This window comes from Otolemur garnettii, unplaced genomic scaffold (genome assembly GCF_000181295.1).
Source record: "Otolemur garnettii isolate 467f Iridium unplaced genomic scaffold, OtoGar3 scaffold00011, whole genome shotgun sequence".
In the NCBI taxonomy this organism is placed as follows: domain Eukaryota; kingdom Metazoa; phylum Chordata; class Mammalia; order Primates; family Galagidae; genus Otolemur; species Otolemur garnettii.
This window is the reverse complement of record NW_003852406.1, coordinates 27,034,171-27,047,375: the sequence shown is the minus strand read 5'-3', so window position 1 is coordinate 27,047,375 and position 13,205 is coordinate 27,034,171. Positions and strand designations below refer to the sequence as shown.

General features: G+C 49.2%; 1 protein-coding gene across 1 annotated transcript in view; it reads right to left on the bottom strand.

Moving 5' to 3' along the window:
• Positions 1-528: 528 nt before the first annotated feature.
• Positions 529-13,205, bottom strand: part of PPCDC (phosphopantothenoylcysteine decarboxylase) — a 31,639-nt gene continuing 18,962 nt past the window's right edge. Inside the window, exons 3-6 of the mRNA XM_003784674.3 lie at positions 6,654-6,749; positions 5,643-5,771; positions 1,223-1,391; positions 529-807 (exon numbers count right to left, since the gene is read on the bottom strand). Of these exons, the coding sequence (XP_003784722.2) occupies positions 722-807; positions 1,223-1,391; positions 5,643-5,771; positions 6,654-6,749 (480 nt within the window). The 3' untranslated portion in view covers positions 529-721. The remainder of the gene's footprint in view (positions 808-1,222; positions 1,392-5,642; positions 5,772-6,653; positions 6,750-13,205) is intronic.

Here is a 13,205-nt window from a genome sequence, read left to right as displayed (position 1 = left end):
CCTTCACTACCATGTTCTGTGGGGACTAAGGAGTGTTGGTCAGTCGTCAGCCTGGACCCTTCCCCAGCCTCACCTAGCAACACCTCCTGATTTTGGAGACCACAGACAGGCTGTAAAAGGATGGAGCCTCCTAAATGGCCTTTTTTTTTTTTTATTCCCCAGCACCTCCAATTTCATGGCATGGTCTATGGGGAACTGCAGAGTCCTGAGAATTCGCAGGCTTCTCTGACTCTGTGTGGCAGCTGAGTATCCCACCAAGAAACCAAAGCTCCCACAGCTCAGCCAGGGCTGTCCAGCTGTGGTGCTTCCAGGCAATCACAGAACTGAGGTTTTCCTACCACTCAGTCCTCCTGTGAGGACAACATGGCAGCTTGCTTGCCTGGTTTGCTGCACCCACTCCACAAAAAGGAGGGTAGGGGGCAGTACCTGTGGCTCAAAGGAGTAGGGCACCTGTCCCAAATACCAGAGGTGGTGGGTTTAAACCTGGCCTCGGCTAAAAACTGCAAAAAAAAAAAAGAGGGGGTAGGGGCTCCATATAGTGGCATCTTCTGGTTGAAAGAAGCTGAGATCTGGGCCTTTGGTCCTGTTTAACCTGGAGCAGGTCCAGCCCCTGGGGAGGGTCAGCAAATCCTCACCAAATTTTGCCAATGTCTGTATTCTTCACCAGGTTGGTCTGAACCCATGTTGAGTGCAGAAGGACACACATGACAGAAATACCAGTTCAACTGTGCTTGAAGCCAACTTGCTGGGAGAGGACTTCTTTCACTTTTTCTACAATGGTCTCCACCTCTGCCATGGCTCCCAGACCTGGGAGCAAAGTTCTGCTATGACCAGGCGGGACAACTGTGCGTGCAGCCCTGTACATCTCCACCCAGTGCTCCTGAGAGCTCCACCCAGAACCCAAGACCTCAGAAGGCTCGGTACCTCTCTGCCTGAGCCAGACCCATGAAATCCCTCCCCAGCCCCCAGGTCAGACCCTGGGAATCATTCCAGCAGCCATCAGCAGCAGCGTGTATGCTGTGTGCCAGGGAATCCATTGGGCACTTTACACGTACTATCCCATTTTAATGGGAACCGTGATTCCCATTTTCCAGGTGAAAAAGCTGAGCTCAGAAAAGAGTAGTTTGCTGAAGTCACAACAGGCTGGGAACTGAACCCAAATGTGACCCCAAAGCTGAGCCCCTTCTGAGACCCTGGGCTGTGAGCCTGGCAAGATGCCCACCTTCATCTCCACACACCAGCTTCTTGGCCACGCAGGGGATCTCAGTGTAGCCAAAGGCCTTGAGCTGGCCCACCTGCTGCACGGTGATAGGGTGCTCCCACATGGCGGTGTTCATCGCTGGGCAGAAGAACAGGGGCTTGCTACGGTCCCAGGCCCGGATGACACAGGTCTGTGAAGAAGGGCAGGGAGAAAGGGGTGTCCTGCTGCTCTAGCTGCCACCCTTCCCCAGCCCTCCAGGCCTGCAGCCATCCCAGTTATGTGCTTGGGATGACCATGCAGCCTATCTGTCAGGAGCGGTCTCATGTCCCTAGAGCTGTGTCTCCTCATCCTTCTCTACCTCCTCGCAGGCTCTGGCACAAATAACTGACCTTGAGCACACAGGAGGTGCTTAACCAATGCTCACAATGGCCTGGACACCTTTAGCAAGTCTCCCCTCCCATGTGGAAAGGTCTCCCTGTCTTCTCCACATGGGCTCACACCTCTCAGAGAGAGACCACCCTGAGGAGCAGAAGGCAGACTTTGTACTGCAATGGTCCTCAAACTTCCTAATGCCGCAGTCCTTTAATACAGTTCCTGTGGGTCATGACCCACAGGTTGAGAACCGCTGTGTAGTGCATCAGAAAGCGAAGAACTAAGAACCAGTCTACTCATGAGGCTGGGTCTGTCCACCCGATACTGGCTGCATTTCTAGGCCAACTAAAGCCTGGCAGTGAAAACATGTGACAAAAACTTTTTCATATAGGTTGGGCACAGTGGCTCATATGCCTGTAATCTGTTAGCACTCTGGGAGGCCGAGACTGGTGGATTGCCTGAGCTCACGGGTTCTAGACCAGCCTGAGCAAGAGTAAGATCCCGTTTCTAAAAATAGTCAGGCATTATAGTGGGTGCCTGCAGTCCCAGCCACTCGGGAGGCTAAGGCAAGAGATCACTTGAGCCCAAGAGTTTGAGGTTGCTGTGAGCTAAAGATGCCACAGCACTCTACCAAGGGTGATGAAAAATAAATAAATACATAAAAATTTTTTAAAAATAGAAAAACTAGCTGGGCATTATGGTGGGCACTTATAGTCCCAGCCACACAGGAGGCTGAGGCAAGAGGATTGCTCAAACCCAGGAGTCTGAGGTTGCTGTGAGCTATAATGCCACAGGCATTTTACCCAGGGTGACAGGGTGAGACTCTATCTCAAAACAAACAAACAAAAAAAACCTTGTCATACATATTATTTCATGAACCCATACTGTGACCCTATGAAGAAGGTGTGTACCAGTCACTGATGGGAAGCTGCATTTTCTTGAGAAGTGAGCAGTGATCCGAGGTCACCCCCAGATAATGAACACCACTTAACGCAATCTTTATTTTTTTGAAATAGAGTCTCACTTTGTCCCCACCCCCTGTAGAGTGCTGTGGCAACAGAGATTACAGAAACCTCAAATTCTTGGGCTCAAGTGACCCTCTTGCCTCAACCTCACGAGTAACTGGGACTACATGCGCCCACCACAATGCCTGGCTATTTTTAGAGACGGGGTCTCGCTCTTGCTAATGTGGTCTTGAACTTATGAGCTCAAGCAATCCACCCGCCTTGGCCTCCCAGAATTACAGGCATGAGCTATTACATCCGCCCTGACCTATGTAATCTTCCACTGCACCTCATGCCTCACCACTCCCGAATCTGGGGTATCGCACTGAGTCACAGACCTGAGCAGCTATGAAATGGACCCACCCACTCACAGAGTCCTCAGAGCTGTGGGCTTTGAGGTCATGTAGCCCTGAGTTCACATCCTGGCTGTGCTATCTGTTACCAGCTGTGAGAGCCTGGGTAAGTTACTGAATGCTGGGGTCTCAGCTTCCTCTCTGCAAAGGCCCCTCAAGGTGTGCTGTGAGGACTGAGGTGAGAATGTCTATAAAGCTCTAAGAACGGAGCTGGCACAAGGGACAGGCTCCAGAACAGTGGCTTCTATTCCTACCACAGGCGATAGACTCTGTGGCCAATGGCTGCCAGGGGAGAAATAAGCTCCCGAGCTCTGACTGCTCCGGGCGCTCCTCCCAGGCTGTTACTGGAACACCTCTCCCCTGGGAAAAGAGTGAGAGAGTCCAGAGAACAATGCCACCAACAGGCCAGGCTTATGCCCATCCCCCCTTGGGCCCCACCCTCTCCTGGGGACAGGGAGGAAGTGGACAGCAAACAGGCTCAGGATCTGGCTGCTTGCGTCATCCAAGACAGTGTTGGTTTCCCACCAAGCCTTCTCAGTATGGCAACCGGGCTATGAGTGGACAGTTTCAGTCACAGTTCCTCTTGGCCCTGTGCCACCTGCCACTTCTGCAGAACTCAACAGCATACCTAGAAGAGCCCCTAGACTGTGTGGGGTAAGGGTAAGGGTTGGGCTGGGTTCTCTAGGTATCCTTAAAGCAAAGCACACACCAACCAGACAGAAAGCCAACACCTCCACCTCACAGTGTATTTGGCTTCCCCGACACCTCATCTCTGAGCTCAGAGCTTCCTGGATAAACCACAGCTCCTTTGAACCTACTGACAAGAAGAGGGGGGAGAGAAAGGCATCGGTTCCCACAATCACTTTGGTCTGGCCAGTGCTGTGCTCAGCACCTCAAGGTCTGCCCCTGGGAATCTGCTCAGACAGGGAGAAGGCCTGGATCCCAGTCAGAACCCAGACTGGTGACCCAGGGAAGGAACCTGCTCTTTCTGGATCTGACTATCTTTTTAGCACAAGCAAGGAGCTAGGGTCTCAGTGGGCCAGAGGGCTGAGTAAGATGGAAGTTCCTAGGCCAAGGGCCTGGGGACCAGAGCACAGGTCTACAAGTAGCATGCTGCCCTCATGGCACCCCAAGTTCTGGGCATCAGAAAGGGAGAAGATCTGTAGAGGTAAGAGGCAGGCTAAGCATCCTTTCAGGGATATAAGGAGAAAACATCTATTGAGAGGAGAGAGAGTCACATACCAAGGATGCTGACAGTTCAAATGTCTTAAGATTCAAGATTCCTGAAAACACCTGTGCCTTCAATGAAACCCTTTGAAGCAAATGGAGATGGGGACCCCAAAGACTACATGAAGTAATGGCAACTTTGAAGAAAAAAGGGAAGCAGTGTAAAAGCACTTCCTTCCTTTTAGAAGGAAGAAAGGAGATCTCAGAGAGCCAGTCCAGGCCAGGGCTTAACTCTGGAGGTTGGAGAGCTTTGTCATATCAGCTGCTGTCAAATACCTGGAGACTTGAGGAGATGGTGATGGTCACACAACTCTGACCTACTTGGATGAAAGTGACCAGGAGCCTAACTTGCTCCAGCCACCCGGTCAGTCCTGGCAGCAGCCTCACTGAGAAGCCTTCTTGATGGCACTGCTCCCAGGCCCACCTTCTCTGCACTCCCACCCCCTGCTCCTGGCCACACAAGCTGTGTACTGCTCTTCTGCTCAGCCTGGCTCGTATGCAAATGACTCTTAAATCACCAGCAGATTCCTCTATGATTGCCTTAAAAATCCACTGACAAGCCTACAAGGACATTAATCTTACATCTGACCCCCCAAAATCCTGACTCAGCTTTGTTATTCATCTTCTCCATCATATTAAACTCTGAAAGAGTCCTGGTCGTTTGTGAAAGTAAAATCGCTAGTTACCTCAGACACGTAGTAAGCCTTTACCAAATGCCTACTCTTGCCAGCACTAGGTGAGGTAGTGAACGCACTGTCAAAGGACAGATTGGGCTGCTCACCAGGGGATATTCCCTGCCCACCTGCATGGATGATATAAAACCTCTCCTTTTAGACTGTCCCATGAAGCCCTCCACACAGGCCCCCCACCCAGTATACAGTGGGTGAAAACTCAATAAATGGGAGGGGGAGGGACCAAGGGAGAGAGAGGAAGGAGAGAAGAAATCACACACAAGTCTTCCCAGGATGATCATATAAACAAAGATGGCTCCTCTTTAAGGGTAACAACTCTCTGTAGGCCTCTTAGGCCTAAGATTGGGCCCACTTTGCACAGCTGGACTTTTGTTTCTCTCCACCATCAATCAGCTCTCACTTCTCATCTTTCTCTTCTCTTCCCCTGATATACAAGAAAACTGCATCATGGTATTGTGGCTAAAGCTATGAGGAAGATACCTGTGCATGAGAGACCCATGAGGAAGTTAAGCCCCTCATCACACTGCCCACATGTATACAAGGCAAAGGGTGCCTGGCAAGGGGCAAGTGACAGGTGGTGGACACTCCCAGAGAGAGCAGCACGTGGAGTTGCCCATCAGGACGGGTCTTCTGCCCACTCACTGGAGAAGAGTGAAATGGAGGCAGGCGAGGGGTCTGTATTCTCTCTGAGCGACCTGGGCCCACAGCAGGTTTCCTTGTACAAGGAAATCTGCAGCTCAGCACACTGGGAATGAGGCCCAGGGAGGGATGAGGGCACCAGGGAGTCACTCACAAGCAAGTTGTCACAGATGCCGCTGGCCACCTTCCCCAGAGTGTTGGCATCAAGAGGAGCTACCAGCATGAGGTCTGCCCACCTCCGCAGGTCAATGTGAAGGACAGGGTCAGAGCGGTGCTTCCACATCTGGGAGAGGGGAGGAAACGGTGTCACTGAGCCAGTCACTCTCCCAACATGGAGGAAAAGGTGTGGAGGGCCAAAGTAGGCCAGGTCCCATAAGTTAGGAACATGAGGGGGACCACTGACCTATACCCTGCCCAAGCCTACCACCACTCCCTCTTGCAGCTAAGCTGGCGAGCACTGGCCATGGAGCCGGCAGCCTGAGAGAAACCAGGCCTGAGGAAACAAACGTCCCTTGTCTTTCTGAGCTATTCCCTTTATGGTTTGGTTTTCAAGAGAACTGACATCTGGCAGGGAACTCCTGGCCTGTCTGCTTAAGGCGGATGCTTGGGTTGTCCAAGCCAGTGGAAGGGCTCCAGGGCAGTGCAAAAAGGAGGGGGTGGGGTGGGGAAGACAGGCCAGCCAGAAATGTTCTAGGCTGAGAGTGTTTAGAAATGCCTGGCAGGGAACCCCTGTGAGGTCCACACTCGGGTCTGGTGAATTGGCCAGTGCCCACTCCACTGCAGGGGAGCAGAAGCAGAGCCCGGCGGCCGTGGGAAGAGAGGCACTCCCTGATGCTGGGAGCCACGTGGACAAGGCTGGTGGGAACAGAGCTTCTCTGTGGTTTCATCAGCCCAGATAAGTACAAGGACATTCAACCTCAGGCACCAGGCCAAAGCCCAGCTCTGCCTGGGGTGGGAGGGGACTGTGGGCCTCCTGCTGGCCAGAAGCTAGACAGATGTTTTCCTCATCACCTCTGCCCAGAGGACCCTGACCACTGCCTTAAGCCCAGCCTGTCTGCTCTGGCAGCCAGACCATAGGTTGCAGGGAAGAATGTACTGTCCTATTGGTGGAAATGCAATGGAACTCAGCCTGGGGGGTGGTGGTGGGGGGGGGGCCAGCACTGACCTCCCATTCATCAGCATCACTGTAGAGGGTGACGGGAATGTCCTGGGGACTGTAGAAATGTTTGGCTCTCTCAGTTGTGACCACTGCTACTTCCAGCTGTCACCAAGAAAAAGTAGAGAGGGAGAGAAAGAAAGGGATAAACTATTACCAAAGCCATAGATAGGCCTGGAGGCCACAGACAGCCAGGGCAGGCAAGGGCTTTCTTCCCAGCCTGGCTGTAGAGAGGACTTCTCCTCCAGCAGTGAGCCCCATGTTTGCATAGCTACTTCCGCTGTCACCCAAAGGTCAGGACCTACCAGGTGTGGCCCTTTCACTTCCCTATCTGAAGTGCTGCTGAGGAATAAGTCACCAATTGCCTGGTGTATATAAAGAAGCAAGCTCCCGCCACTCAGGCAGAGTGAGGCCTGGTGGCAGAGGCAAGCGGGTGACAAAGAACTCAAGGCAACAGGGCTGGGAGGCCATGGCGGCAGGAAGGGCTGGCTGCTTGGGAGGCTGTAGGTCTTGCCACACCACAGCCCTGCCCTCGGAGGCCACACGCATGTCCTGTGTGCATCCAAGCCCCTGCAAGAAAGCACACACCCTCCATGTACTTCTACGAAAGGGGGCTCAGGCTACAGACAGGCTCCAAGAAAACAAAGCCTGTGTGCCCCACACTCACAGGGTGAGAATGAGGTCTGCCTTCACACCACCCACTTAAAACAAATTACTAATGCAAACAAGGGGTAAGTCAACCTGCTTAATGGAACAGATGGCTGTGGGAAACAGCACTCAGGAAAGTGAGTAGCACTGGATGGATTGGCCCTCATTTGTAAAACAAGATTTTAAACTAACAAGCTGGCACACTAAAGAGGCCCAGAGGAAGTGGCTGGAAGGGAAGTATAGGAAACCACATCTTCAAGGGAAACCACGGAGTCAGGAGAGGACATTTATCCAGGAGAAAAAAAGTGTCAAGGGTGACAACAATAGAATCATGGCCTAGCCAGAGCAGTGGTCATGGGCAGTGATGTCCAGGCCAGATCCAGCCTGCAGACATGCTGTTTGGCCTGCACAAGGTTATAAATGTTTCTAAGCCAACATACACAAATAGAAGATTTCAGATAGAAAATCTAATTTCCTGGCTTCTTTTGAAAGCCTGAGAGCTCTGGCACTGCTGAATGCACCTGCCTACCTGGTAACAACTTGGATCATGGAACAAGGGTTGCCTCTTACTCAACAGGGCATGCCCCTACTGTCTCACTGAGCCCCCCCTTTCACTTGTTCCCGCCTATTGTACAAGGCAGGGTGGGGGGCACTTTTGGCACAGCAGCTAGAAGCAAAGCTGTGACCAACAGGAGTCTCAGAGTCACTGTGGTTCTCGCCTATAATCCTCTGGGAAGTTGAGACAGGTGGATTGCTTAAGCTCAGGAGTTCAAGACCAGCCTGAGCAAGACTGGGAACCCTGTCTCTATTAAAAATAGAAAAGCCAGTTGGGTGTCATGGTGGGTACCTGTAGTCCCAGCTAAGACTCAAGAAGAACTTCAGAAGGTCTGGGGTTCCCATCTCTAGTAACTCATCCATTCTCCATCTCATTCCGCCTTAGAATCTACCATCCCCAGAACGTGCAGAAAACCTCAGGAACATTTTTAGAGTTCCTTCAGATCAAACTCCCACTGAGTGCTGAAATCTTAGCCCTGGAGATGCCATGGGACCATATGAGGTCTAATCTTCATGGGGAGGACAGAGACAGTCATAAGGTAAAATAAGAGGCATAACCATATGAAGGATGATGTATAACTTTCAAACCAGCAGAAAATTCAATCTACACAATAAAGGGCAGGAAAGGAGAAAAAAAAAACAGAGAAAATACATAATAAGTACAAAGCATCAAACAAAATGGCAGAGGTGTAATAGCAATTAGAGTAATATACAATGAACTAAACTCCCTCAATCAAAATTCAGATTCCTGGCTAGGAGTGGTGTCTCAGGCCTGTAATCTTAGCACTCTGAGAGGCCACAGCAGGTAGACTGCTTGAGCTCATGAGTTCTAGACAAGCCTGAGCCAGAGTGAGACCCTGTCTCTAAAAAAACAGCCAGGTGTTGTGGCAGGTGCCAGTAGTCCCAGCTACTTGGGAGGGTGAGGGAAGAGAATCTCTTGTGCCCAGGAGTTTGGTTGCTGTGAGCTCTGATGCCATAGTACTCTACTGAGGGTAACAAAGTAAGACTCTGTCTCAAAAAAAAAAAAAAAATTTTGGTGGCGCCTGTGGCTCAGTGGGTAGAGCACCAGTTCCATATACTAAGGGTGATGGGTTCAAACCTGGCCCCAACCAAGCTGAAAAAAAAAAAATTCAGATTCTCATCTTGAATGTTTTGGGTTTGGGGGAGAGGGGGAAGACAGAGTTTTACTTTATTGCCCTGAGTAGAGTGCCATGGCATCTCAGCTTATAGCAACCTCAAACTCCTGGGCTCAAGTAATCTTTTTTTTTTTTTAAGACCTTGGTGTTATTTACCACAGTCAACCAGGCTCAAGTAATCTTTCTTCTGCTTCCCAAGTAGCTGGGACTATAGGTGCTTGCCACAATGCCCAGCTAGTTTTTCTATTTTTGGTAAAGACAGGGTCTTACTCTTGCTCGGGCTAGTCTTGAACTCCTGAGCTCAAGCAATTCACCTGCCTCAACTTCCCAGAGTGCTAGGATTATAGGCATGAGCCACTGCCTCATCTTGAATATTTTTTTAATCAATATATTATCTAAAAAGACACATTTAAAACAGTAGAATATATAAAGGTTAAATAAAAGAATAAACTTCTGGCTCAGTGCCTATAGCTCAGCACTAGGGTACCGGCCACATACATTTGGGCTAGCGGGTTCGAACCTGGCCCGGGGCCAGCTAAACAACAATAACAACTATGACAACAACAACAACAACAAATAGCTGGGCATTGTGGCAGGTTCCTGTAATCCCAGCTGCTTGGAAGGCTGAGACAAGAGAATTGCTTAAGCCCAAGAATCTGACGTTGCTGTGAGCTGTGACACCACTGCACCCTCCCAAGGGCAACAGAGTGAAACTCTGTCTCAAAAAAAAAAAGATGGCTTGGCGCTTATAGCACAGTGGTTATGGCGTCAGCCACATGCACCAAAGCTGGCAGGTTTGAGTCCTTCCTGGGCTTGCTCAACAACAGTGACAACTGCAACAAGAAAATAGCCAGGCGTTGTGGTGGGCACCTGTAGTCCAGCTACTTGGGAGGCTGAGGCAAGAGAATAGCTTAAGTCCAAGAGTTTCAGGTTGCTGTGAGTTGTGATGCCATGGCAGTCTATTGAGGGTGACATAGTGAGACTCTGTTTCAAAAAATAAAATATAAGGGCAGTGCCTGTGGCTGAAGTAGAGTGACAGCCCCATATACCAGAGGTGGTGGGTTCACACCCAGCCCTGGCCAAAAACTGGAAAAATAAATAAATAAAATAAAAATAAAATAAAAATTAGCTTGGTGCCTATAGCTCAGCGGCTAGGGTGCCAGCCACATACACCACAGCTGGTGGGTTCGAACCCAGCCCAGGCCTGCCAAACAATAATGACAACTACAACTCCAAAATAGCCAGGGTTGTGGCAGACACCTGTAGTCCCAGCTACTTGGGAGGCTGAGGCAAGAGAATCGCTTAAGCCCAGGAGTTGGAGGTTGCTGTGAGCTGTGATGCATGGCACTCTACCAAGGGTGACATAGTGAAACTCTGTCTCAAAATAAATAAATAAAAATAAATAAAAAAAATAAATAAGATATTGAGATGGATGCTAGTGGCCTCATGGCAGCCTCATAGCACCTCCCGTAAGATGGATGCCGGTGGCCACCAACTTACACCAGGAGGCTGGGTAGGATGAAAAATGAGAATACCATAACTCTGAAATGATGCCAGGCACTATCACTCTTAGATGGGGCCAGAAGAAAACAAGATAAGAATTAACAAGCTAAGTGCTATGACAAATTGTTTTTCTGTGACAAATTGTTTTACTTATCCGCTAATTGCAAGATCTGCTTCAGCTTTATGTTACTTATCTGCTAAATTGCAAGGTTTACTTCTGTAAAAGGGGTCATCGTCACCCCATGCTTGCTTTTTGCTTCTTTTGCCAGCTTTCAGACCACCTTTTTGCTTCCTTTGCCAACTTTCAGACTATAAAAACCCCGATGTCAGACCCTTCAAAGCTCTCTCACTGAGTCTGCCTTAGACTTTGCTGAGACAGCCCAGTGGCTAATAAAAGACTTCTTTTCGAACTCCTAATTTGAGTCGGTGGTCCTTATCTCACTTCATAACAATATAAGTACAAAGAGAAGAGGAGAAAAAAATAATAGCAATTAAGGCATGTCAATGCAGTTTTGGAAAATGGAGGTGGAAGGAAGCATTAGCAGATCAGATCCTACAATATCAGATAAGAAAACTGAATGCCAAGAGCCTCCAAAGTAGCTGAGACATGGCCAACTAAAGGCTAGCAGCCAAGAAAGGCTCAGGACCTGGAGGCAGTGAGTGCCTGGGGAGGTGGGCATGTGGCAGAGAGCACAAAGGAGGACTGGTCCCTGGTCCTAGAGGGAGTAGTCTCCTTCCCACCTCAGGCAGCTGGATATACGTCCTTCTTTCACCCCAGCAGGAGTTTGAGTTGTCAAATTTGGAAACACGTGGTACTACAGAGGTTAAAGAAAGAGACCTGAAATAGACGACTTGTGCCCTCTTCTCTACTTGACCCTAAGAATACAGGGTCTGCCAGGCAAGAGACTGGAGGGTCTTTTCTAGAAAATTCAAATGACCTTTAGAGAAGAGGGGTATGATATGGAAGGAAAACTCCAGATACTAAACTCAGAGGTCCCCTAATAAAACGTTTCACTCCCAGCTGAGTATCTACCTGGCAGTAAAGTCCCCAGAGTGAAGACAGAGTTGTAATCAGCTTTTGGTACCCAAATAAGAACTGCCAAGGAATATCATATATTTGAAGAAATCCCTCTAACAGAAAAAAAAATTACACAACAACAAACAGAAAATGGAAACTCACAGGTAATGCAGGGGGAAGAAAATTTAAAGATTATACCCAAGAAACAAGAATCTAACAGGCTCGGCGCCTGTGGCTCAAGTGGCTAAGGCGCCAGCTACATACACCTAAGGTGGCAGGTTTGAATCCAGCCCAGGCCTGCCAAACAACAATGACAGCTGCAACCAAAAAATAGCCGGGCATTGTGGCAGGCGCCTGTGGTCCCAGCTACTTGGGAGGCTGAGTAAGGAGACTCGCTCTGTCTCAAAAAAAAAAAAAAAAAGAATCTAACACTTTATCAAGGGCGATACAGTGAGACTCTGTCTCCAAAAAAAAACCCCAAAAATTCTCAGACGTGAAGAAAACCAAGGTGAGATCCACTCACTCTGCCTGTAGGGGTCCCAGGAGGTGTCCCCATTGTTTTAGGCTCACCAAGAAACCTAAGCATCACATCCCTGAGTGTCTGTCAATGGCTGAGGCCACATCAGCTCTTCTGGTGGCCACATCCCCCTGCTGATGCATATGGAATTTGCAATCAGCAAAAACTTTAAAAAGTTTTCATCTGTGCTGCTGCTAAGCCACAAGACCCAGACTTCCACCCTTTTTTCTAGTCCCTCACCAGTGTCGACCCACTGTTTGTACAGGCTATGGAGTGCTCAGGAGAGCTCCATCCTATTGCTCTTCCTGGCCTGTTCTCAGCCAGCACCATCAGCAGCAGACCCCAGGCCCCAAAGATATTGATCCAGTCATACCCAGAACAAGGTCAAGGGCCGAGATGTTCCTCAAGGTCCACAGGCTGGGGAGTCTGAGGGGAAGTGGGAGGTGAGAAAGAACCAAGAGCAAATGTTTCCTAGGTAGGATCTTTCACTGCTTATAAATATGCTGACAACCTCCCTAAGTCATCAGGGGAGGTCCTAAGATTCCATCAAAGGCCTTACCTAAACACAAAAATACTATGTCTAATATCTAAAACATAAAAATAAAATCAATATGCCTTGTTCAGCAAGCTCTATCTAGTTTTTCTCAACTCTCAGGAGCCTCATCCGTAGTAACTTGGAGTCCATCTCCTACTCGTTTTGGAAAAATGGGTATTAGCCAGCTCCTAGCCCCTCGGGTGTTTCCCAGAGGGAAACCCATGACCTCAGCACCCCAGTACAGACTTTGCCCAGGTCAGAAGATTAATCACCAAACTGGGGTTCAGGTCCTTTCCTACCACATGCTTAAAAAAGAAGATGAAACAAAGTGGGACTCAAGGTATCCCTCCCATTTCTTCCTATCCCCTGCCAATGTCATACCACTGCCCGCCAGCACTAGGCCCTGTTTCACTGTTCTTCCAAATACAGAAGGTGCCAAAAAAAAAAAAAAATACACATTTTAAGAAAAGGAAAAAAACTCTACTAAATTTGTTATACTCAAGTCACATCTGACATCTGCAATTACAAGAGGTATTCAGGGAGGGGGGAGGGTGATTGGGGGGATCACGCCTATGGTTCATCCTATAAGGGTATATGTGAATCTCTCTAAATGTAGAATATAAATGTCTTAACACAATAACTAAGAAAA